Here is a 25,232-nt window from a genome sequence, read left to right as displayed (position 1 = left end):
TGAAAAATGGTTCAAGACAACGAAGGAAAAATATTTTTTATCAGCTGAAAGGCAGTACAATTTTTTGACAGCCCAGCGTACAAGAGAATCAAGGCGTTTTGGCATATTTTTTTAGAACTCCAGTTTCGTCCACCTACTGCAGAAGAACTTGTCAACCACAAAAATTTTAAAAGGTAGCTCTATCGTTTTGACTTATTTCACAGGTTCAAGGGGGTGAAGCATTCTAATTTTGTAATTTATTTAGGATCTTTTCCGTTTGTGCTCCACAGCTTAGTGGGTGCATATTATTTACATCCAACAGACGCAAGTGCCAATTTTTTACATAATAATTTACAATGTAATGACACGTGCTCTGTACCTCGAGGTGAGGGGGGTTGCATAACGTACGAGGGGGGGGGGCAAAACAGAAAACTTCCCTTAATTGGCTAATCCTACCTATTTCATAAGCACGCAAAAAAAAGGAAATAAAGCGACGAACAGCTTGAAAAAATCAATTTTAGTGAAATTTTGGTAGGTAGGTGAGGGAGGGGGAGTAGTCGAGTGGAGGGGCTAGTTGGGGAAGGAGTGTGTGTGTGTGTGTGTGTGTGTGTGTGTGTGTGTGTGTGTGTGTGTGTGTGGTGTGTGTGTGTGTAAGGGGGTAGGCGTGGGGCTAAGTGTGGGTGGCAAGCAAGGTGTGGGGGATGGACTTATATTTGATCAAAAATTCTCGAAATGACCTTCCAACGTTGAACATTACCATAAGTTCTTAATTACTATACATTACAAACTAAATTACTTTAAAAGTCCATTGCTCAAAAAAAGAAGTCAACGTTCTAAAAAAGTCAATATTCGAAAACGAAAGCCAAATCTCAAGTCAAGACTTCAGCTAAAAACATAGCGGGTAGAATACCGGAAAAGAGTCGTGCAATAAAAACTTTTATCTCAACCTACCTATTTCAGTAACATGAAAAAAAGCAACATACAGCGTGAATAAAATAAATCTTTAGTGAAATGTGAGTAGGTAGGTGTGGGGGAGGGAGTTGGGGGGTATTTGGGGGTGGAGGGTGTAGGTGTGTGTGTGTGAGTGTGTGTGTGTGTGTGTGTGTGTTAGAAAAAGAGTGTGTGTGTAAAGGGGTAGGCGTGGGGCTTGGTGTGTGTGTGTGTGTGTGTGTGTGTGTGTGTGTGTGTGTGTGCGTGTGTGTGTGTGTGGGGGGGGGGGCAAGGTGAGGGGGAGGGGGCAGTTTGGATGGGTTGAAGGAATTTATATGGGAACAAAATTTCACGATATGACCTTTTAACCATGATTATTACTATCAGCTCTTAATTATTATACATTAGAAGCTAAGATACTTATTAAGTCCAATGATCGGAAACAGAAGTCAACGTTCTAAAACAGAAGTCAGTGTTCTAAAACAAATATCAATTTCACGTGAAGACTTCAGCTAAAAAACAAAGCCGGTGGAATACCGGAAACGACTCGAAGTCGTGTATTTCAGAATTTTGAAAAAAGAATAAAAAAGCAAAATACAGTGTGAAAAAAAAAATTAGTGAGAAATGCTGGTTGGTAGGACGGAGGGGTTGTAGGGGAGGAGTTTGCATGAGGGTGGTTGGGGGAGTGAGGGGGGGAGGGGTAGATGGCGGGGGTATTTTGGGGGGGGGGAGTGAGTTCGGGCAGTTTAGATAGGTTGGAGGAACTTATATAGACTCAAATTTTTTCGAATTGACCTTTTAAGCTTGAATATTACCATCAGTTCTTAATTATTATACATTACTCAGTCAAATTTTTTTTAAACTCATTTTCCGAAAACAGACGTCGATTTTCTAAACCAGAAGTCGTTGTTCGAAAACAAAGGCCAAATTTCAAGTCATTACTTTAGCTAAAAAGACTGTACAATCTCAATACTCCTCTTCGAGTCGTAAAAACCTGTAGAATCTCAATACTTCTCTTCTAGTCGTAAAAATATTTTAAGTTCAGCTTCTAAACTGGAGGCTTTTTTCACATTGAAAGTGTTTGCTACATTGCGTTGTTCAGTAAATAAATCAATTTAAAATCAATTTAACTGAAACAATGAGTGAGGTAGGCCAGGAGTCAAAGGTGAAAGTTGTAACTTATGTTAAACAAAAACGTGATCAAAAGGTAAAATGAGCCCAAAAAAATATAACAGGACAAGTCCCGAATTACAATCCAAAGAACTGAATGAAAAACTTAAAAACTACTTTACCGTACCAGAAGACCAACTGAACAATGTCAGCCAAGCAAAAGCAGTTTAATCATTAACGTATGCACAAGCTCTTTAAAAGTTTCATTGGCCCTACAGACCAAAAACTGTGAAAATGACATGAGCGTACAAAAATTGGAAAACAGTGAGAAAAGAGTTTCTTATCGAAAATTCATCAAACTACCTAATAAAAATGTATTAGAAAATATTTGATTGTCTCTAGAAACTATTCTGTAACTCATCATCAACCCTTACAAATTTTTGTAGCACCTAGCTCCTTGAACTCAAAACGCCCCAAAAATCTGCATCACCATAACATGCAGCTGAAAAATAGCTCAACATAAAAATGGAGTTTGAATGAATTTATGGATTTGAAAAGAAATTTACGAGACAAGGACTTAATTTCAAATTAGGGCCCATCTAACTAAAAACACGATAAATAGCAAACAAAAAAAATTTGAAACGATTTTTTACATTGAAATGAAACTAACCCAGCAGCTTCAGCAATCTAACCACTTGAAAGAATACTAAAGTCAATTTAGAGCTTCTAAAAAGATGCTCACCAGTCGTTATAGGTACTCCAGGTCCTTGAAAAATGCGTTAAAAAATTTTCTACAAAAAAGACAGCGCTACCACAACTCAAATAACTTTAAATCTTAAAAAAAGACAGCAACAAAAAATTTGCCGTCGAGAAGCTGACGGCAGCTATTATCAAGTACTTATTGGAACAGAAATTTAAAGGTTCTGAAAGGTTCCGCGAACTTTCAGCTGTAAACTACTTTTAAACACCCGATATTACTTATAAGTGGAATGAATATTAACTGCTGTAATAGATGCGGTTTAAACATTCGACTGAAAATTCAACTTTCGTAATCTCAGTTTAAAATTTATGCCAATTTTGTAGATTTTGGGAAGAGTTTTTCTTGCTTTCAGTAAAGCTCGCTGTTAAGATCTACAATTTTTCCCATATCAAACGCTTCAGTTCAGAAAAAGTTTCTTGCCGCATATTGTTGCCCGAAATACTATGAAACTCCACAACATATCTGCGGCTAATTTTTCGAGAGAAAGGAGAAATCATTTTCAGAATGAGGCAAGTAATAATAGACAAAGAAATAATTCAAACATATGAGTTAGCGCGGTAAGTTCTTAAATGGATTTCATAGAAGTGATTAAAAGAAAGAAAAAAGCATAAATGACCGTTAGACCAACAAAAATCACAAAAACCTAACAAAAAAAGTTTTGAAAAATTTATCTGAGGCTAATTTTTCGAGTGAAAGGAGAAATCATTTTCAGAATGAGGCAAGTAATAATAGACAAAGAAATATTTCAAACATATGAGTTAGCGCGGTAAGTTCTTAAATGGATTTCATAGAAGTGATTAAAAGAAAGAAAAAAGCATAAATGACCGTTAGACCAACAAAAATCACAAAAACCAAACAAAAAAAGTTTTGAAAAATTTAGAGAAAATCAAATAGTTTCCAAATCGTAAATAATGACGTTAAAACAATGAAAACTAACGTTTACAGTCAAAAACGCAACAATTCGAAAAAAAACAACTTTTTTCTTAATGCTTCAAAAATAGGAAACAAGTAAAGGCAGGTAAAGCAAAAATATGTTTTCACAATTTTCAAGTTAGCAAAAAAAAAAAATGGTTTTTGGAAGGATGTGCCATTAATAGCATCACATTTGAATTTCCAGCACTGGCACAACAAATTATTGATCGTCTGAGCACAATCGAGAAAAATTTACCAACCAATTTCCTGAAACAAACATTAAAAAAATGTAAATATTAATTTCAAAATTTGATTGATAATAGCTAAGTTTATTAGTCTGGAACAAATACTTTCGTAAGAAACAAAAAAGTAGGCTGGCAGGAACCTGTTTGGACATAAAAGAGACACCAAAAACATAAAATGTGAATAAATATTAATAATGCCATACAATTTGCCCAAATGTTCACACCTGACATCTTCAAAACATTTTTTGCTAAAATTTTCAATTAAAATCTATTCAAGCCATGAAAACATTTTGATTGAGTCTTAGCAAAAATTCCATTTTCTAAAAAATGCAAATAAAAAACTTCGCCAATATTTATAATTCTATGTTTACAATCAAAAATAAATGTCAGATTGCCTGAAAATAATTTTAAAGATTTGCACTCTCAAAGATATAGTAAAAGAAAAAGAACAAATAAATTTTTTTCTTAAATGCTAAGAAGTTAAGTTTTGATTAAGAGTCTGTATAACTTAGTGCTGCTTCTTTTGGCTGCTCTCAAATAACCTTCAAATAGAGTGATATACACTCACTTGACCTTATCTCTTTGAAATAAAGTAACGAAAAGTCAATTTTAGAGTGAGGAAGCCATTTTTAAATGAGGTAAGTGACGTGTTACCAAAAACGTGTTCGAAAAAAAACCGCTCCACAAAGAGTGAAAGGTAAAAAATCACAATTCCAAATTCCAATTGACGTTCAAATTTCATGAACGAATCAACAAACATGAAGTCAAATGGTCGTAACAAAAAATCTTGACGACGAAAGAAAAAATATAGCAGGGAAGTCATGAATTAAAATCTGAGGAATTGAATGAGTTGCTAAAAACTACTTTACATGACCAGCAAACCAATTCAACAGTTCCAGATAAAAAGTTAAACATTAAGTTTCTCAAAATCAGAGAAATACAGAAATGGTAGCATTCAAAGTGTAGATAAAATTAGGTCCAAAGTGAGCTCCGACAATTCAGAATTTGACATCGACAAAGCATCTCCAAAATTTCAAAAAGCAAAACAAAAATTATAGCAAACTTGTCTAATTCTTCAATATTTTGTTTTTGTTTGAACAATTGTTTCTTGCCGAAACCTGTATATTCTTTAATTCGCATGCTAGCAGATATCTTGCAGCACAACAGGGGCAAACGGAAGCAAGAACGACATAAAAAATTAATTTAAAAAAATAGCAAAAACTACAATAATTTGCTCAACTTTTTGACGCTAACGTTCACAAAACCAAAAACTTTTGCAATTTTTATTGAAAAGCCTCCAAAACTTTTGAAAATGTTAATTGAAAAAGCATTTTGTTGTCAACAAAACTATCCAGTGATCATTCTTCAAGCTCATAAAATTCCATTGGCCTAATTCCATTCTCTAATGATTAAAAACTATGAAAATAACAAAAAACTTTCAAAGAACATGATACAAGTAGCAAACTTTGTTTTCAGATCGCCAAAAATTGAAATTTTTATATCTTAAAAAGAAGTTTTGGTTCTGGAAGCTATACAGTAAACAAGCGTCAATCTCAAAAAACTTCATTGCCCCTGCGGAATATGAACTTCTAAATGTTGACAACAAATTTTGAAATAATTTGAAAAATGTTTTTTTGAAAAGATTCCAAAAATTGTGACGATAAAATCTGTATAAAATCCAAACTGTATAGCACGAAAAACAGACATAAAGAAAAAATTATGACTTGCAGTGGACATATAAGGACTTTGAAAAACCTTATGTTCGCACTCATTCAAACAAAAATTAAAGAATGACAAAAAACATAAAAAATTGAACTATTTTGTGCTTACAAACTTCAAAAATTTTTCACCTTAAATTTAAATCTTCCCAGCAAACGGAGCATTCTAAAAACTTAACAAACTCCTAAAATCAGCTGAGGGCTTCTAATGAAATTTAATGCTCACTGGACGCTACCTGTGTTTCCCATTTTGAAAGGCCAAAATCATGAAAAATCTGCGAAAACCTCTTTCAAAAAAGACAGAGCATCAATAAAATACAACTTGTCTGTAATGTAAACTAACTAAGAGAAGACCAATAAAAGCCTCAACTATCGCTTTTCGGCTATTAGAAACGATTAAGATCGAAAGCAATAAGCAATAAAAGATGCGTCTAAGAGAAATGTTGCCTGAAATATAAGACATACAAGCACTGATAAATCAAGAAAAATTGTTCAAAAAATTTTTTGCAGCATGAAATTTTAGTGGTAGTTCCTGCGTTTAATGTGAAACCGGAAGAACGCAGAGTTTATTAAAAGACTTTTGATACAAATATGAAATAATTGTCATTTTGCTTACTTTACGTCTTGTTTACGTGCTGGCATCAAATTTTTCTCTGTCATTTTTTGGAACCAAAAATTGTGTAATTGCAAACTGGCTGGACATAAAAAAACAATCAGAAAAATAAACGTCAAAAATGTTTGAAAACTCGAAAAGTTAGCAAAAAGAGTTATAAACATTGCAAAATTTTTGACGCTGACTTATTCAAAGCAATTTTCTGCTGTTTAAATCAACAGAGGATAAATCAACTTTTAACCAGCAGATGTAAAAGTTTTCAAGCTTCAAAAATCTGTTTATTGAGCCCTAAGAGCAGTAGGAAGCAAAACATATATAGGTTTCCAAAAAAGATTTTTGTAAATAAGTTCCAATTATCAATAGGTACAATTGAGAATTTTCTACAATCGCAAGACTCCTATTAGCTGTGTCTAATGTCAAATGCAGACATTTTCAACAAAAAGTCCAAAAACTGCGAAAAAGATTCCGTTTTGAGCTAAGAAAAGCATTTTTTTTACGTTGAATTCAGACCCTTCCAGCAACTAGTGCTCGTTTAAGAGACCACTAGAGCCCATTACCAATACAATTTAAATTTTTGGAATAGAAAACAACCAAGAGATTACAATAACTCTGCTAAGCTATGACTATGGCAGCCATTAAAACAAAAAATTAACCTTAAGTTTCTTAAAAAATATTTTGTTATTTAATTATTACTGAGTGTCAAAATTATTTGAATACCACCAGTAATGGCTGACAATTCTTGCAGTAGAATTTTTATGCTGCTATGTTGTTTGAGCTATCCCCTGGTATTATAGACCCCCCTTAGTAGGACTAGAACCACTGAATGCTCCCTAATTGCTATAAAATATTGTGGTCTACAGTGCGAAACCTTGCTGATTATTTTCACATTCTTGCGTTAAAGTTTATTTAAAAAATGCAAGTTCTCTTAATGTTAAAACAGATAATGGATCAGATAATTAAAATAGATAATACTGTTTGAGCGTGAGGTATGACGGTGACTGTGTTCACCACGGGGACTGACGGAGGACTGTTTTCGAGCTGAAATTTTGAGAATGCAGTGAAACAGAAATTTCAGCGTATCTTCAGCGCACTTCTTACATAATTTCAGCGCATTTTGAGCAAATTTCTTACATGAATTTTAGCTTCTTCAAACAAAGTTTCAGTGCATATGTATAATTTTGAATAATTATTTTGGAAGTTTTTTTCCCTGAATCTCTTACCATTTTTTTAGGAATGCGCATAAATGCGCTAAAAAATGCCCTGAATTTTCACCGCATTTCTATCATAATTTCAGCCATTTCACCACTTTTCGGCGCATTTCTTATAAAACGGTTTATTACTATGAAATCAAATTAAATGAGTAGAGTTTCAAGAATTAATGGCACAGGGCAGTAAGTGACGGCTAAAAAAAGTAGAGCAGGGTTCGAGTCTCAGGCAATACCAGAAAAGATTGAAATTTTCCGCGCATTTTACCGCATTATTTATTGTGCAAGGTTTTTTGAGCTGAATTTTTTATTTGAAAAAAGCGCATTTGCACACATTTTTTACATAATTTTTGAAAAATTTCTTGACTCGGGAACTTGCAATTCGAAAAGAAAGAATAAAAATAAAAGAGCTTTTGCTTCCTTCTTCTTTCGTATATTGCCTTGTTTAACTGTTCCCTCCCCTAGTTTTAAGGAGCGTTCGTCATTTACTCTCGAGTATTTAATCTTTTTCAGATTAATTTCTCTTTTGGTGGGCTCAAAAGAAATCTCGGAAGATTGTAGCAGTAACTTACGCCTGTAAAGTTGACCTGGAAGTGACCTTGGTCCGAAATGTGCACAGAGGCCAGCTGCATATCATGCCCACTTTTGACAAGATCAGGGGTTGCCCGATTAGTCAATTCTTCACCTAGGCTTCCCCTTCTGTGGATTCTAAAATCGTTTTCAATATAGACATAATACTTGGAAAAATCCTCGATCATGGGACCACGGCCATTTTTGCTACTCCCAAATCCCTCCAAATAAGGCACAGTCAGGCACATTTCAAAATTCGTTGCGTTTGGCTCTACCAGATTTTCTGAGGAGGCGTCCTCTTCCTTCCACGAAATGTTGTAAGTAACTTTCCCAGAAACGGCCATGAGTACTGCGAAATCTGCTTCGAAGGCAAATCCACCGTGTTTCTCGTGGAAAACCTTGTTTTCTAAAACACATTTTATTTTGCAGTGAAAAAAAGCATAATTTTGTAAAAGGATTACATATATAAAGAGCAACAAAATGAATTAATCTCAAAGATAGCTCGAAGATTAGAGTGAAATATACTTAGTCAAAAGCAACAGCGGAGAAGTCGGCTTCAATCTCAATCGCACTGAAAGAAGCAAAAGCAGCCATAATTAAATAGCAATATATGATAACATAGTGAACACAATGGTATATTATACTAAATGCTTGATGGTTCCTCTGTGTTCAAAAAAATCAAACACCACGTTAAAGTGCACCGAAATTTATGTTTGAACAAGAAGCTTTTTCATTAGAACACTTGAATAAATAATTTTCTTTTAAGGTCTTCATCATGGGCTTATTTTACATATTGGTCTGTTTTTAAACACGAACGAGGCAAAGTCTGGATCATGAACTTTTTTTGCACTGCCTGAGTTCTTCATAACTTGATCAAGCTGAAGTCCGGATCATATGCTTTTTGGTCTGGACGGGTCTTTTCATAAGGGTTTCTGTACGAGCACATGAACTCACGGAAATTTCGAACGATCCAAAGTCTGGGTCAGAGGCTTTTTTCTGTCTGCCTGGGTATTTCATAAAAAATGGTCTGGATGGGTATTTTCATAGGTTATTTTAAACGAGGACCTCAACGTGGGTATTTTGTTATCAATTGCGTGACGGTATTGTGGATCACCTGTTCAAGCGGACTGAAGACCATGCGAAATAATAAATGCGGGGCGTATTATTTTCGAGAATCATTTTTTTTGTTTTTACTTCAGTAATCTGTTGGTTTTCTGTGAGATGTTTTTTATGGTTTAATAACCAACAAGGCCACGTGAACATTTGGTTGTTGTTTGTGGCTGGCCTGGAGATTTCAAGATGAAATCAGAACAGAGAGAATGCCTCTAGTTCTCTCTCATTTTCTATCGCAGTCTCGTTGCTTATCTTTTTTTTCGATCAACTCTTTCTTCATTTTTTGTCATTTTTTCCCAATTTCGCTCCTGTACTTCGGGCACTAATCAATTTTTTTTCATCGCTAATTCATCTTCTATGTAAATTGCGTGAGAGTAATAACGTAGCCTGCTTAAGCGCACAGGAAACTATTCTATTATAAAAAAGCGTGAACGTTCCATGTTTAAGAACACTGAACACCACGTTGAAGTGCAGCGAAGTCTATAATCAATGGACTACATGAGGAGCTATGGTGTAGAAATTTTGTCAACGCGTGTAACTTTGCGCATTCGATTTTTTTCTTAAGTCTCTTATCTTCACGTCTTTTTCAGAGTTTCCATGGTTTATAATAACATAGGAAGTGAACAAATTATTATTACCGGTGGTTACAAAGCTGGAGGTTGCGCGATGAAATCTAGTCACGAAAAAAGGCTTCTAACAGTCTCTAATTCTCTGTTGTTGTTCATTTTGGATGTCAATTGCGTGACAGTCTCACGGTTCAGAACACCAAAAATCATGTTTAAGTGAAGAGCAGACTCAAGAGATCTCTATCTCTTCATTTCTCTATCCCTCTTTAGCTCTTCTTTCCTTTCTCTCTTCCTTCCTTTCTTTCTTTTTCTTTTTTCTCTTTTTCTCTTTTAATAAAAATTATTATTATAATTATACATTAATAACAGAAATTTTATACATTTCAAAAGTAAAATGTCTTTTGCATTAACATAAGATAATTTGTTCACGGGATATTTTGAAAAAGTTATATTTTGTCACAATGTTTTCTGCTTGAACAAGTTCCTATAAGCTAAAAGCATCATCTGAAAAAGTTATTATTAGATACTTTAGGTATATCTCAGATACCACTACTTTTTTTCTGCATGTAGGAAGTACAACCTAAAGTTACACTTAAAAAAATTTAAACTCTGCTGCGAGTTGTCGTTATTTAGCAATAACAATTGACCCACAATTGTTATTTGAAGTACATCTAAATGTATTTTTAAGAAAAACGATGGCTGCCAGTTGCTCATTTTATTGGTTAGAAAACTGGAAGGCTGATCGTTTTCAGATCTTCAGTCGTTCCTCATTTGTCTTGCAGTAGAGTTTTTTTCACTCAAGATTGTCATAAAAAACTACAACGTTTAAATTGACATATTAATTGAGGGCATTAAAAAGCGCATCGTAAATTTGATCATTGTTGTGATCTTTTTCTGAAACCACATGTCCTACCGGTTGTATTAATTATATTAATGTTTAGTCTGTCGAAACTTCACACAGAAATAAACTAGAGGATAACATCAGAAAATTTTAGAAAAAGTGTAAACCTTCTACAGTTAAAAAAGAGCAAACGGATAAAACAGCTAATAAAAAGGCAAAAGGTATACTAAGCGGATTAAACGATCATTACTTCTGTGATTAATTTTGTGATTACAAAGCTGGAGGTTGCGTGATCAAATCTAGTCACAGAAAAAGGCTTCTAACTGTCTCTAATTCTCTGTTATTGTCTCCTTCCCTCTCGTTTCTTGTTCTCTTTCATTTTCTTCATTTTTTTTCAATTTTACTCGAGTATATTTAAATATCGCCAACATCGTTTTTCTTCTTTGATTCATTTTGGATGTCAATTGCGTGACAATCTCAGGGTACAGAACACCAGACATCATGTTTAAGTGAAGAGCAGACTCAAGAGATCTCTATTTCTTCATTTCTCTATCCCTCTTTAGCTCTTCTTTCCTTTCTCTCTTCCTTCCTTTCTTTCTTTTTCTTTTTTCTCTTTTTCTCTTTTAATAAAAATTAATATTATAATTATACATTATTAACAGAAATTTTATACATTTCAAAAGTAAAATGTCTTTTGCATTAACATAAGATATTTTGTCAACGGGATATTTCGAAAAAGTTATATTTTATCACAATGTTTCCCGATTGAACAGGTTCCTATAAGCTAAAAGCACCTTCTGAAAAAATTATTACTAGATACTTTAGATATATCTCAGATACCACTACTTTTTTTCTGCATGTAGGAAGTACAACCTAAAGTTACACTTAAAAAAATTTAAACTCTGCTGCGAGTTGTCGTTATTTAGCAATAACAATTGACCCACAATTGTTATTTGAAGTACATCTAAATGTATTTTTAAGAAAAACGATGGCTGCCAGTTGCTCATTTTATTGGTTAGAAAACTGGAAGGCTGATCGTTTTCAGATCTTCATTCGTTCCTCATTTGTCTTTCAGTAGAGTTTTTTAACTCAAGATTGTCATCAAAAAACATACAACGTTTAAATTGACATATTAACTGAGGGCATTAAAAATTGCATCGTAAATTTGATCATTGTTGTGATATTTTTCTGAAACTGCACATCCTACCGGTTGATTGAATTATTTCAATGTTTAGTCTGTTGAAACTTCACACAGAGCTAACTAGAGGATAAAATCAGAAACCGTATGCTAAGCGGAGTAAATGATCACTAATTTTGAAGAGCATAGAAAAGTGGAATAAGTTACTTTTAATGTAAGAACAACGGGTAATTTTTTTTGAAAAAAACTTTAACAAAGTTCTTGCGATGTTAGCATGAGAATATACCAATTAGCAGATAATTAGGATCATTCGCGTCTTATTTTTTTATAGAGGAAGAAACAGCCTATTGTTTATCATTAATCAATGACAATAAGTTTAATGTATAATTTTGATTATTTTGATAAATATTTGTGATTATTTTGAAGGCATGTAAACTTTGACTTTTCGGTTTTATTTTTAATACACTTGTTTGGAAAAAGTATATGAGCTAGTGCTAATAAGCAATTGGTCTCTTTTAACCACAACTAGTTACTTGAGGGACGTATGTGCATTTCATTAATAGTTAGCATCTAGAGCAACCCGCAATCATAAAACAATTTTTCTCAAGTCTGTATTATTATAAAGTATTGAAGAAAACAGTGACAGGCACGGGCCCATATGCCCGCCTAAAAGATCTAATTGGTGCGTAAAATAACAAAATTGCATTGAATAATCTAAATTTTAAGCGCCTTTGCCCAGATCCGATGTTAATCCGATGTTTCAGGGCTCTCTTAAAAATTTGTTAAGCCAACAGGACCTTGCTAGTAGATGTTAGTCTAGGAAGATTTCCCAAAAAATGCAAGATTGTACTCTCGGTCACGTAAAAATAAGACGCAGACTTGATCAGGCGATAAACGAAGAAATTATAGCGCTGAAAAAGTAGTTCTTATTTGTCCTCGGATTTGCTTTGAAAAACTTTAACACTTAGTTTTTTATGGTTTAATGACTAACAAGGCCACGTGAACAATTGGCTGTTGATTGTGGCTCTCCTGGAGATTTCAGTATAAAATCAGATCAAAGAGAATGCCTCTCTTTCTGTCTTATTTTCTATTACAGTTTCGTTGCTTACCTTTTTTCGATCAACTCTTTCTTCATTTTTGTCATTTTTTTCCAATTTCGCTCCTGTACTTCGGACATTAATCAAATTTTTTTTATTGCCAGTTCATCTTCTATGTAAATTTATAACGTAACCTGCTTAAACGCACAGAAAACAATTTTATGATGAAAAAGCGTGAACGTTCCATGTTTAGTAACACTGAACAAGTCTTTTATCTTCACGTCTTTTTCCGAGTTTTCATAGTTTACGTTAACATAGTAAGTAAACCAACTTTTATTACAGGTGGTTACAACGCTGGAGATTGCGTAATCAAATCTAGTCAAGGAAAAAGGCTTTTAACTGTCTCTAATTCTCTGTTGTTGTTCATTTTGGATGTCAATTGCGTGACAGTCTCACGGTTCAGAACAACAAAAATCATGTTTAAGTGAAGAGCAGACTGAGGAGATCTCTATCTTTTTGTTTCTCTATCCCTCTTTCGCTCTTCCTTACTTTCTTTCTTTCTTTCTTTCTTTCTTTCTTTCTTTCTTTCTTTCTTTTTTCCTTTCTTTCTTTCTTTCTTTCTTTCTTTCTTACTTTTTCTCTTTTCTCTTTTTCTCTTTTTATAGAAATATTATAATAATTATACATTAATAACAGAAATATATACATTAAATACTTAAAATGTCTTTTGCATTAGCATAAGATATTTTGGCCGCGGGATATTTTTAAAAAATTATAATGTGTCAAAATGTTTTCCGCTTGAAAAAGTTCCTAAGATAAAAGTAACTTTCGGAAAATTTGTTATTAGATACTTTGGTTATATCTGAGATACAACTACTTTTTTCAGCAGGGTAGAAGTAAAACCAAAAATTACATTGAAAAAAAGGTTAAAATTCTGCTGCGAGTTGTCGTTATTTAGCAATACCACATGACCCACAATTGTTATTTGAAGTACATCTAAATATAATTTTGAGAAAAATGACGGCTGTCAATGGCCCATTTTATACATTTGGAAGTAAGGCTGATCGTTTTCAGATCTTCAGTTCTTCCTCATTTGTCTTTCAGTAGAGTTTTTTCCCTCAAGATTGTCATAAAAAACTACAACGTTTAAATTGACATATTAATTGAGGGCATTAAAAAGCGCATCGTTAATTTGATCATTGTAGTGATCTTTTTCTGAAACCACATGTCCTACCGGTTGTATTAATTACATTAATGTTTAGTCTGTCGAAACTTCACACAGAAATAAACTAGAGGATAACATCAGAAAATTTTAGAAAAAGTGCAAACCTTCTACAGTTAAAAAAGAGCAAACGGATAAAACAGCTAATAAAAAGGCAAAAGGTATACTAAGCGGACTAAACGATCATTACTTCTGTGATTAATTTTGTGATTACAAAGCTGGAGGTCGCGTGATCAAATCTAGTCACGGAAAAAGGCTTCTAACTGTCTCTAATTCTCTGTTGTTGTTCATTTTGTATGTCAATTGCGTGACAGTCTCACGGTTCAGAACACCAAAAATCATGTTTAAGTGAAGAGCAGACTCAGGAGATCTCTATCTTTTCGTTTCTCTATCCCTCTTTCGCTCTTTCTTTCTTTCTTTCTTTCTTTCTTCTTTCGTTCTTTCTTTCTTTCTTCCTTTCTTTCTTTCTTTCTTACTTTTTCTCTTTTCTCTTTTTCTCTTTTTATAGAAATATTATAATAATTATACATTAATAACGGAAATAAATACATTACATACTTAAAATGTCTTTTGCATTAGCATAGGATATTTTGTCCGCGGGATATTTTTAAAAAATTATAATGTGTCAAAATCTTTTCCGCTTGAAAAAGTTCCTATAAGATAAAAGTAACTTTCGGAAAATTTGTTATTAGATGCTTTGGTTATATCTGAGATACAACTAATTTTTTTCAGCAGGGTAGAAGTAAAACCAAAAGTTACATTTAAAAAAAAATTTTAAAATTCTGCTGCGAGTTGTCGTTATTTAGCAATACCACTTGACCCACAATTGTTATTTGAAGTACATCTAAATATAATTTTGAGAAAAATGACGGCTGTCAATGGCCCATTTTATACATTTGGAAGTAAGGCTGATCGTTTTCAGATCTTCAGTCCTTCCTCATTTGTCTTTCAGTAGAGTTTTTTTTCACTCATGATTGTCATCAAAAAACATACAACAATAAAATTGACATATTAACTGAGGGCACTAAAAAGTGCATCGCAAATTTGACCATTGTTGTGATCTTCTTCTGAAACCGCATGTCCTACCGGTTGGTTTAATTATTTCAATATTAAGTCTGTTGAAACTTCACACAGACTTAATAGAGGATAACATCAGAACTAGAGGATAACATCAGAAACATTTAGAAAAAGAGCAAACCTTCTACAGTTAAAATAGAACAAACGGATAAAACAACTGAACTAGAGGATAACATCAGAAACATTTAGAAAAAGAGCAAAATTTCTACAGTTAAAATAGAACAAACGGATAAAACAGCTGATAAAAAGGCAAAAAGTATACTAAGCGGAGTAGACGATCATTAATTTTGAAGAGCATAGAAAAGTGGAATAAGTTACCTTTTAATGTAAGAGCAACGGGGAAATTTTTTGAAAAAGAACTTTAACAAAGTTCTTGCGATATTAGCATAAAAATATACCAATAAGCAGGCAATTAGGATCATTCGGGTCTTTTTTTATTTATAGAGGAACAAACAGCCTAGTGTTTATCTTTAATCAAAAACCATAAGTTTAGTGTATAATTTTGATTTTTTTAATAAATATTTGTGATTAATTTGAAGGCATGTAAACTTTGACCTTTCGGTTATATTTTTAATATACTTGTTTGGAAAATTGTATATGAGCAAGAGCTAATAGGCAATTGGTCTCTTTTACCCACAACTACTTATTTGAGGGACGTATGTGCATTTATTTAACAGTTAGCATCTAGGGCGACACGCAATCATAACACAATTTTTTTCAAGTCTGCCTTATTGTTCCGACCCCACTTGTGGGGGAAGGAACTATATACTCAAATGGGTTTTTTTTTTTTGTTCAGTGAATTTTGGCCGATCGATGTATTCGTCGTAGAGAAATGTGAGTGGTATCATTAAAAAGCTGGTCCAGCGTAGAATTCAAAAGTAAAAAGATTTTTTTGAATTTCGTTTTTTTCGAGGAGTTATCGAGGATTGAAGTTTTGTGTGAACAATGGGATCTTTAGCATGATTGTTCACTTTTAGTACAATTTTCTTCAAACTAAGATCTTTTTTACGAAAAGATTAATTCAAATTTCTATAAAAAGAATAAATTTTGAGTTCGTAAAAGTTGAATGCAAGGCGATAGAAAGACTAGTTCTGGTCTCATAGGGAAGTTCACTATCAAAAAAAAATCGAACTCTAATTGAGAGCCCTTTTTTTAATAAAACTTTTCTCTTTTTTGCTTTTTTAAGTCACCTAGAGACAAGTCACATTTTATATCGACGTTCTATTAATGACAAAACTCCTTTATAGTCGAATGAAGCGCAATGAACAAAAAACGTCGTTTTCAAGGAATTGCTCATGTTTTTTTTTGGCTTCGATTCTGAGTTTTCGTAATTTTGAATGAAATTTTGAATTTCTTTTTGAAGTTTTACTATTTTTTTTGGAGTCCTATGGTAGGGATTCATTGACTAACAGTGCAATATGTTCCATAATGAGCATTAAGTGAACATGTCTATTTCATTGAGGGGGCGGCTAATGGCTGTTAAGACTTAAAAAATAATTTTTCGAATTTTTTTTTGAATATTAAAGAATCATAATCTTATTATAGTGAATTGTAAGTCAGTCCAGGGGTGAGAGCACCCTCCTCCTTCCTACTGCAACCAAAATTAAACTGGTTAGCGGTTTTATCTTCTATCTATTGGTTATATGACTTCAATGACAAAAAATTTCAATTTTTTAAAATTTTTTTTGGATTTTTACCTATTATTGGTTACTTTTGAAATCTTATCACATTATCCAAATATTGACAGTTCCCATTAGCTTAAAAACGATGTTCTGTGGATGACCAATAAAAATTTTAAACAAAAATTTATGGTTTAAATGGCTTCGACACGTTCTTCTTGCACTTTTCTACTGATTTTTTGGTTTTCTCCTGTTTTTTCTTTGTTGTTTTAATAGTCATTATACTTACTGTGATCTCATAATGAATACCTATGCATGACAAACATAAATGTACTGCCACCGGGGCATCTTTGAGCGTTTTTATTGACTTCCGTTGAAAGCTATTGAATTTAATGTCTGTTAAAATAAAAATCATTTTTCGAAAATTTTATTTGAACAATAACAATTCCTAAATTTTTCTTGAACTGTTAGTGAGTTTCAGTATTGACTGGACCCACTTGCTTTTTACTGCGACTAAAAATATTCTGTTTAGCTGTTTTATCTTCTAGCTATTGGTTATATGACTTCAATGACAAAGATTTCAATTTTTTTAAATTTTTTTTTTGGATTTTTTGAATTATTGGTCACTTTTGAACTCTTTATCACATTATCCAAAGATTATTGTAATCCAATTGGCTTAGAGAGGACGTTCAGTGGATCACAGAGAAAGTTTTCAGAGAATAGCTAATGGTTTAATTGTCTTCGACACTTTCTTCTCGCATTTTTCTACTGAATTTTAGTTTTTGCTGTTTTTGTTATTGTTTTCTGTCATAAGACTTATTGTGATGTCTTTTTAACTATCTATGCATGACAGACATCATTTTCCTCCCTATGGGTTATATCTGAGCATCGTCATTGAGCTCCGATGAAAGATTGAGTTTACTGGCTGTTAAGGGTTTAAAAATAATTTTTCGAAACTTTCTTGAAATTCAACCATTCCTAATTTTTTTTCGTGAATACTCTTGGTCATTGTTGGTTCTAACAGAATCCATTTCCGTTCTACTATAGCCAAAATTAATCTGGTTAGCGGTTTTATCTTCTACCTATTAGTTTTAAAACATCAATGCCACGAGAATTCATATTTTTTTTGGGTACTTTATTTTGTTTTTCGATCCTTTTGAAATCTTATCACATCATCTTACTGCTGAGAGTCCCTATTGGTTTAGGGAAGAAGTTCAACGAATCATAAATAAAGTTTTCAGGGAAGAGCTTATGATTTGAGTTGCTTCGACATTTTCTTCAGGCACTTTTCTACTGAATTTGTGGTTTTTGCCTCTCTCTGTTGTTGTTTTCATAGTCATTAACTTGTTGTAAGGTCTTATTGATGAAATACGATTGGCAAAAAAAATTATTGTCCCCTCGAGGCATCATTTATTGTATATACTGGCTTCCTTTGAAGGCTAATGAATTTAATGGCGTTGATAATACGTGTTTTCCCGCAATTTTCGTGCGTCTAATGTATTTGTTTATATTTGTTGATTTTTTGAAATTATATTGATAAAAAAGGTTTTCCCATTGCTCCTGAAAAATTAATTTAAAATTGAAGAGTGTTTAGTGAAAAGTTCATTTTTTTAATGCCTTCGACCCTTTTGTCGCTCAATTTTTTTTCCTGAATTCGCTGTTTTTGTTCTTTAGGTAGCCGTAAATTGCTCACAGATCTCATAGGCTTGTAATTGAGGACTGAATGAATGATGTTGCTCGAAACATTCAGTATATAGCGAATAGGTTCCTTTCGTCAAATTTAACTTCTATTCATCAATCAGATGTCCCATCGAATTTCGTGTATTTCAAGAAATAACATATATATTGATATTATGTGCCACTGTTGTTTCGTTTTTCTGAACGTTTATTGAATGGCCATTTTTTGCGTTTCTTTTTCTCTTCCTTCAGAACAATCGCGTAATAACAGATCCCAATGGTTTTTAAATGTGGCCCAAGTAAACTTATTTAATCTTTCAGTATAAATCCTTCAACTGAAATAGCAGAAATAACAACTGAATTAAAAATACATATTCAGATGATAGCTATTGATTTTAATGGTAGCAAAGGTTTGTGTTTTCGCAAATCGTTTGTAATTTTTTGAGTTTCTCTTTAGTTTGTTTCTATGGCATAGTCTGACCACAGACGGGTGCTTTTGGTTTTGTAATGACTTTTTAGTAATTTATCAAGGATTTTTTTATTAAAAACCAATGTTTTTTAAGATTTTTGAATTTTCTTGGTGCAAAAAATGTTGATTAATTTTTAAGTTTCGCCTCACTGTTCGTTCTTTTTGTCGGCTTGTTACCTAGTCTCGTTAAGAAAACTTTTCATCTGCTGTATAGTTAGTAAAAGGTAAACTTGTGTAGTTAAGGTTTTATCTGACTGCATTTTGACGTTGTTACCAGGTGCTTTTAAATTTAGATATTCATTTTTTGCCGCCAAAATTTTGTTGGTGCTATTTTTTTTCTAGTCTCTTCAATGTCAGGTCACGTTGGTGCTGTAATGAAGCATGGCATTAGTAATTCAATTAGTAGATAGAATGTGTAACGATTGTTTTAAACTCAAACATCTATTTTTGTTATCTCTTGATTTGGTTGACATTTTAGTCAAAAAAGTAGATGAGCTCGGGTCGGAACATCATGTGCGAACGCACATTAACGAGCCGCCTTGTTATAAAGTATTGAAGAAGACAGTGACAAGCACGGGCCCATATGGCCGCCTAAAAGATCTGATTGGTGCGTACATTTAAAAAAAATTGCATTGAATAGTCTAAATTTTAACCGCCTTAGCCCAGATCCGATGTTAATCCGATGTTTCAGGACTTTCGTAAAAAAAATTTTAAGCTGACAGGACCTTGCTAGCTGATGTCAGTCTCGCAAGATTTCCCAAAAAATGCAAGATAGTGCACTCGCTCTTGTACGATTAAGACGCAGACTTGATCAGGGCGATCAACGATGAAATTATAGCGCTGAAATTATAGTTCTTATTGGTCCTCGGATTTGCTTTGAAAATTTTAGCACTTCTTAAGATGCTGTGATGACAGTTTTTAACAGAAAATACCTATTTTTCCTTCTGAAGTATAGATCTCTGCTTCTAGATGGACATCAGCATTTGTAGAGACCACGTCGGGAAAGCAAACAAGCAAAGTGGAATCTAAAGAATGGAATTACATTGAATTTAATTTTACAGCTGGATATTTCTTGAGAATTATCCTGGTGGCAACGATTCGGAACTATGTTTATTCAACAGATATTTTTCTTCTAAAAAACTCGAATATATTTTTAACGCGGCGTGACTCTGATAACAATACGAAGCGGAAAAATTTAGGTAACAAAAAAGCATTGAACCTGGCGAAAGTGTTGTCATCTACTGTTAAGAATACAAGACGCTCTTTTTTAATGTACCTATTGGAAAAGTTTGTGCTGGAATTTGGTACAATTTGTGGTCTGTGACAGAAGAACAAGCAAAAAGAACAAGAAAAAATGCAATTGTTTCCTACCACTATAAAATTAGGAGCAGAGAAATTTGGACATTTATTACGGACATCCCATCCGGATTAGGGTTGCATATATAATCCCATCACTGAATCACGCAAAATTATAGAAACCCACATTGACTAATATGTCAGCGGATATATTAACACATGCATTCTTAGATGAACTCTTCTAAGTATTATATACTGTGTTGGGGTTATCGGATAGTGGGTTTTAATGAGAAAGCTAATGGTTAAGTTTAAGGTGATAAGGTGCTAAAGATTTACCTTTGCGGGTTTTAGTAAAGTGTTTTGAGTGAATTCGTCATCTTACTTCTTGATAAAAAAAAATCGCGAAACAGCCCATTCTAACGCTGAGGATAAGGCTAAGGGTTTCGGTAAGATGATAAACTTTAGCACCGTCACTAAAGCTCACGATGAGTATCCGATAACCACTACACGAGAGACATTACTCTGAAGGCTGAAGTTTGTTTATTTTTGAAGCGTGCAAATTATCTAAGAATTATGTATTAAAAAGTTTGAATTTTTTTGAAATAGTTCTAAAATTTTGTAAACTATGTGCTGAGAGAGCTGATTTATCTTTTTGGAGAGCGTGCGCCTTTTAAGAAAGAAATGAGCTGAAAATGAGTCTTAGGTTTTTTGAAACCCTTTGAAAAGTGTTGAAGAAAAATTTCTCTGGAATTACAGCTGTTAACACTAGGCATTAAACTCATTTTCACTTCATTGCCACGCATTCAGCGTATTTCTTAAGAAAGTATCAGCATACATCCGCTGGCGTCTCAACTGGGGCGGATTTCTATGATATTACGTAATCCAGTGATGTTGGGTTCGATAGGACGCCAACACAGATGGTATGTCCGTAATAACTGTCCAGATTTCTCTGAATAGGACATGTAGGTGCACCTTGAAATGGCCCAAAATAATTCCAATTTGAATCGCTTGAGGTACCCTTTTCAGGAAATGAATGCTATGTTCCAGCGCTTCGGAATCAGTCAGTTGATATTCTTAGAGTGGTACGTATACTAAAAGTACTCTAAATTTATAGGATTAAAAATTTTTATCAAAATGTTTATCATTAGAAACAAAATTTCCCCAAAAGTTTAATTGAACCAGAAAAATTACTTGAAAGCAATTTCTGTAACAAAAACTACTACTAATAGTTAAATCCTCAAGAGATGTGTTAACTCACTCGTCAACACGCAATTATAAATGATTCTCAAAACAGGTCTGAAAAACAAACCTGAAGGTAGCCGTATATATATATATATATATATATATATATATATATATATATATATATATATAAAACAACAAACGGTACAAATGAAAGAACACTAAAAAACCAACAAGTACAATTAGGCCAACAACTTTTAGGGTTCTTGTCGTTCTTGTATCTAGTCTTAAAATATCGGTCCACAAGTCTGAACTGCTTCCCAAGGTTGATTTTCTGCAAATTAGTTTTCTTTTTCTTTCCTGCAGTACTTCGGGCTTGACAGAGGTTGTGTTTTGACAAAATTGGTTGACATCTCATGTTTGGCCACCAGAGTTTTTGTCGAGCTCTATCCAATGTTTTTGTTGAGCTATATGGACCGCCTTGAGTTTTTAGCAATAACATTGTTCCACAACCATCTTTCAATGTACTTGGTGTACCATACAATAACTACGTTGAGATAAATAATAGCATCGCTATCATTTCGCTGTTATTAAACTTTAAATGTAGGACTAAAAGTACGAAAACCCGCGAGCACTCAGAGATTCAAGTGATTTCAATTTTAGTTAAACGGTGAAACTATTAAAAGGGAATGTCTATTAGAAGGTCCAGAAACCGATTTGACTTGTCAGTAAACAAAATAACCAACAATATCACAAAAAAATTACATATGTGGACAGAACTCAGATATTCAGTAATGGTTTCCTTTCAAAAGATTCATCAGCAGCCCATCGTTGAATTCAAATAATTGGAAAATTATCATTACAACAACCGTGTCCACTTTTTTGTCCTTTGCTAGAAAATTGAAAGAAAAAAAGACGACAGCAGTCAAATTGCAGTAAAAGTATCTGTCTTTTGAATCAACCAGTCATTCATACAATGTTTTCACATTCCACTTTATCAGTATTTAATTGGTGTCCATGATGATTAAACCGCTATTAATGTCACTTTCGGATCAGTACCTCAAAGTGTGACAGGAAAGCCACAAGCAAGTACTCCACTTTGTGTAGGAACGTCCTTTGGGAGTGAGTCTTTTATAAAGAGATTTTTCACTAAGAGTTGTTTTTTTAAATCCTGACTTTTAATTGGATTTTTTCACACAGTCTCTACGCTTTAAAAGTTGTTTCAAAATCCTATCTTCGTCGTTCTGCTAAGCAACAGCCTTCAGTTGGGAGCCAACCTCAAAATGAGCCAACTGAGTGCTCTCCTATCAGAAGCAAGAGCAACCGCCGATGATACTTCACAGGATGAACAAGATTTTATTCAAGTTCAAAACAAACGTAAGCGTTTTCGAAACCAAAACGACAGGAATTCGATATCAGAGCCAGTTAGACCAATAGTTATAACAACCAATCCGAGACCAACTCAAGTGCAATTTATCCGGGCTATGAAGACAAAATTCCCACAACTGAAAATACAACGAATTAGAGAATTGCCCATTTCTTCCGATTTCTTTATCAAACCTGAAAACAAAGTCTCCAGAGATAGTCTCATGTCAAATCCAAACCTGCAACAAGTATTCCCTAACGCTTATGTGAACACGAGAAATACACTGCCAAAAGCCAAGTCCAAACCAAGCTTTGTTATAGTCAATGTGCACCAGAGCATCCAAGAAAATGAAATAAAAGATGAACTCTTGAGCAATAACGGAATGAATGTAGTAAAAGTGTCAAGGATTATCAGCCGAGCGAGTGGCAAACCTACAAAGCTGATCAGAGTAATAAGAGATTCAACAAATCATGTTTTAGCAGCACAAAAGCACGGTGTAAAGATTGGTTGGCTGATCTACAGATGTGAACAAAGCAAAGAGCCGCCACATGTTAAACAATGCTTCAAGTGTCAGAAAGAGGGGCACTCCGCCATTGAATGTAAGAACGAGCAGCGTTGCCTGCGATGCTCAGGCCAGCACGCAGCAAAACAATGCGCAAAACCAAAAGAAAATGCCAAATGTGCAAATTGTGGTGGATCACACGCATCTGTGTACAAAGGATGCTCCTCCTATCAAAACGGAGTTGTTGAAGTGACAAAGAGAAAACAAGATGTCAAGTACTCAGCAGTGGCAAAAAGACAAACCGAACTCAACTGTCTCAGCAATAAACATAAGTGTTCTAGTTGCTGAACTACTCAGCAAAATCCGTTCAAACTTCAATACAATGTCTTACAGTGATATCATCAATGTCGTCAGTATTAGTGCAAGCAGAATTTTTGGTGATAAAATAGAAGCTCCAAAAGTTCATGATAGCATCAAAAATGCTAACAACAATTTCACAAATGTTCCCAGGCAACAAATTTCAACAAACAGCCATCAATTCAGCCAACACGGATAAAATTAAAATTATGCAATGGAACTGCCGATGCTTATCCAACAAAATATTAGAACTTCTCGTATTTTTGAAGGAAAAATATTGATAATCTGTGCCTGAATGAAGTCAAGAGATGGCAAAAAGAAAATCTAACCGATGATTATTTCGTAGTTACAGAAACGAGAGCAAGTAAGTCACATGGCTCAATCATTTTAGCAAAGAAGGTAACTACAATAATAGAAGTTAAACCAGAAAAGTGTGATAGAGATGAGCGAGGAAAAGTTTGCCAAATAATAAAAGCATGCCTTGAAGTACTTGTTATCGGTCATCTCCAAGTTATAGCTTTTTACAACTCACCAGGTGGCAATTTGAATCTATCAGAAAATTTTGAAACTGAAAAGAAGATTTTAACGCTCCACATCAAGAGCTGAATTGCACATATAACACTAAAAATGGTGATAAAATAATTGAAAAAATTAAAACTGGAACATTAAAGCTTTTAAATAACGGTTACCACACATATCAATCATATCCAGTAGAATGTCGAAATATGCTTGATCTACATTTCGCCGATCAATCAGTCTTCAAATTTTTTAACACATTTTATGTTTCCGATGACTTCGGTAGTGACCACAGCTCAACCATTACTACCTTGAATATAGTGACCCAGAGCAAATTCGATTTGAAGGCAAAAATCAACTGCAAAAAATTTCAACCAAATTGTCACACAAGAATACAAAAACTGTGCTATATCCACCAGTCTATCCGAAAGCAGAAGAACTAAAGCAACTAATTGAATTACTTGTACAGATCATTCAATTCTCGCTACAGAAGTAGTATACCGAACAAAAAGGATTTCCCGTTTGGACATGAAACAACTAAATTTATCCGTCAAAAGAAAAGAGCTGAAAAGAACAAACGGAGAACAGTAAAAATTCCTGAAAAAGGAAATAATTTTCCTCCAATGAGAAAAAAGAGGTCCATGAAACGATCGGAAAAAATCAAACAATCAAAACTGATCGCAAGTGCTCAACATAAGGGGAGCAAAAGTTTTTGGAGAGCAGTTAAAGCCTTATGTGGTGATTCAAAAAAACCAAATGAAACTTAAAATGAGTGTTGAAGTGTCATATAAACAACTCAGAGCAAAAACAGACATTGAGAAAAGCGAAATATTCAAAACTCTTCTACAGGATACAATGAAAGATCATATAAACGAAAACTTGGAACTAAACGAGCACTTCGAGAAAGTCGAAAATGAGACGAAACTGTTTCTCCAATACAACAATACTGAACCAACTAACTGCTGCAGTATAAAAATAGACGATTATGAAGAAATTTTGAACAAAACAAGTAGATCAAGTCTAGGACTAGATAAAATCAACTATAACATCCTGAAAAATTTACCTAAATTATTCAAAGCATAAATTTGATAACTAGCTCAAAACACAATTCTGATGTTCCAACTACATGGAACGAGTCACAAGTCAAAATGTTACCAAAGCCGAAAAAAACAAAAAAGATGCATAAAATTACAGACCAATCAGCGCAATCAA

The 25,232-nt window shown here is 33.6% G+C and overlaps 1 protein-coding gene across 1 annotated transcript in view; it reads right to left on the bottom strand.

Moving 5' to 3' along the window:
* Positions 1-8,445, bottom strand: part of LOC142351688 (uncharacterized) — a 34,775-nt gene extending 26,330 nt beyond the window's left edge. The window contains exon 1 of the mRNA XM_075403828.1: positions 8,045-8,445. Within this exon, the coding sequence (XP_075259943.1) occupies positions 8,045-8,386 (342 nt within the window). The 5' untranslated portion in view covers positions 8,387-8,445. The remainder of the gene's footprint in view (positions 1-8,044) is intronic.
* Between the last annotated feature and the right edge of the window lie 16,787 nt (positions 8,446-25,232).

Source organism: Convolutriloba macropyga, chromosome 13 (genome assembly GCF_964194025.1).
Source record: "Convolutriloba macropyga chromosome 13, txConMacr16.3, whole genome shotgun sequence".
NCBI lineage: Eukaryota > Metazoa > Xenacoelomorpha > Acoela > Convolutidae > Convolutriloba > Convolutriloba macropyga.
The sequence above is the reverse complement of the archived record's forward strand: the minus strand, read 5'-3'. Positions and strand labels throughout refer to the sequence as shown.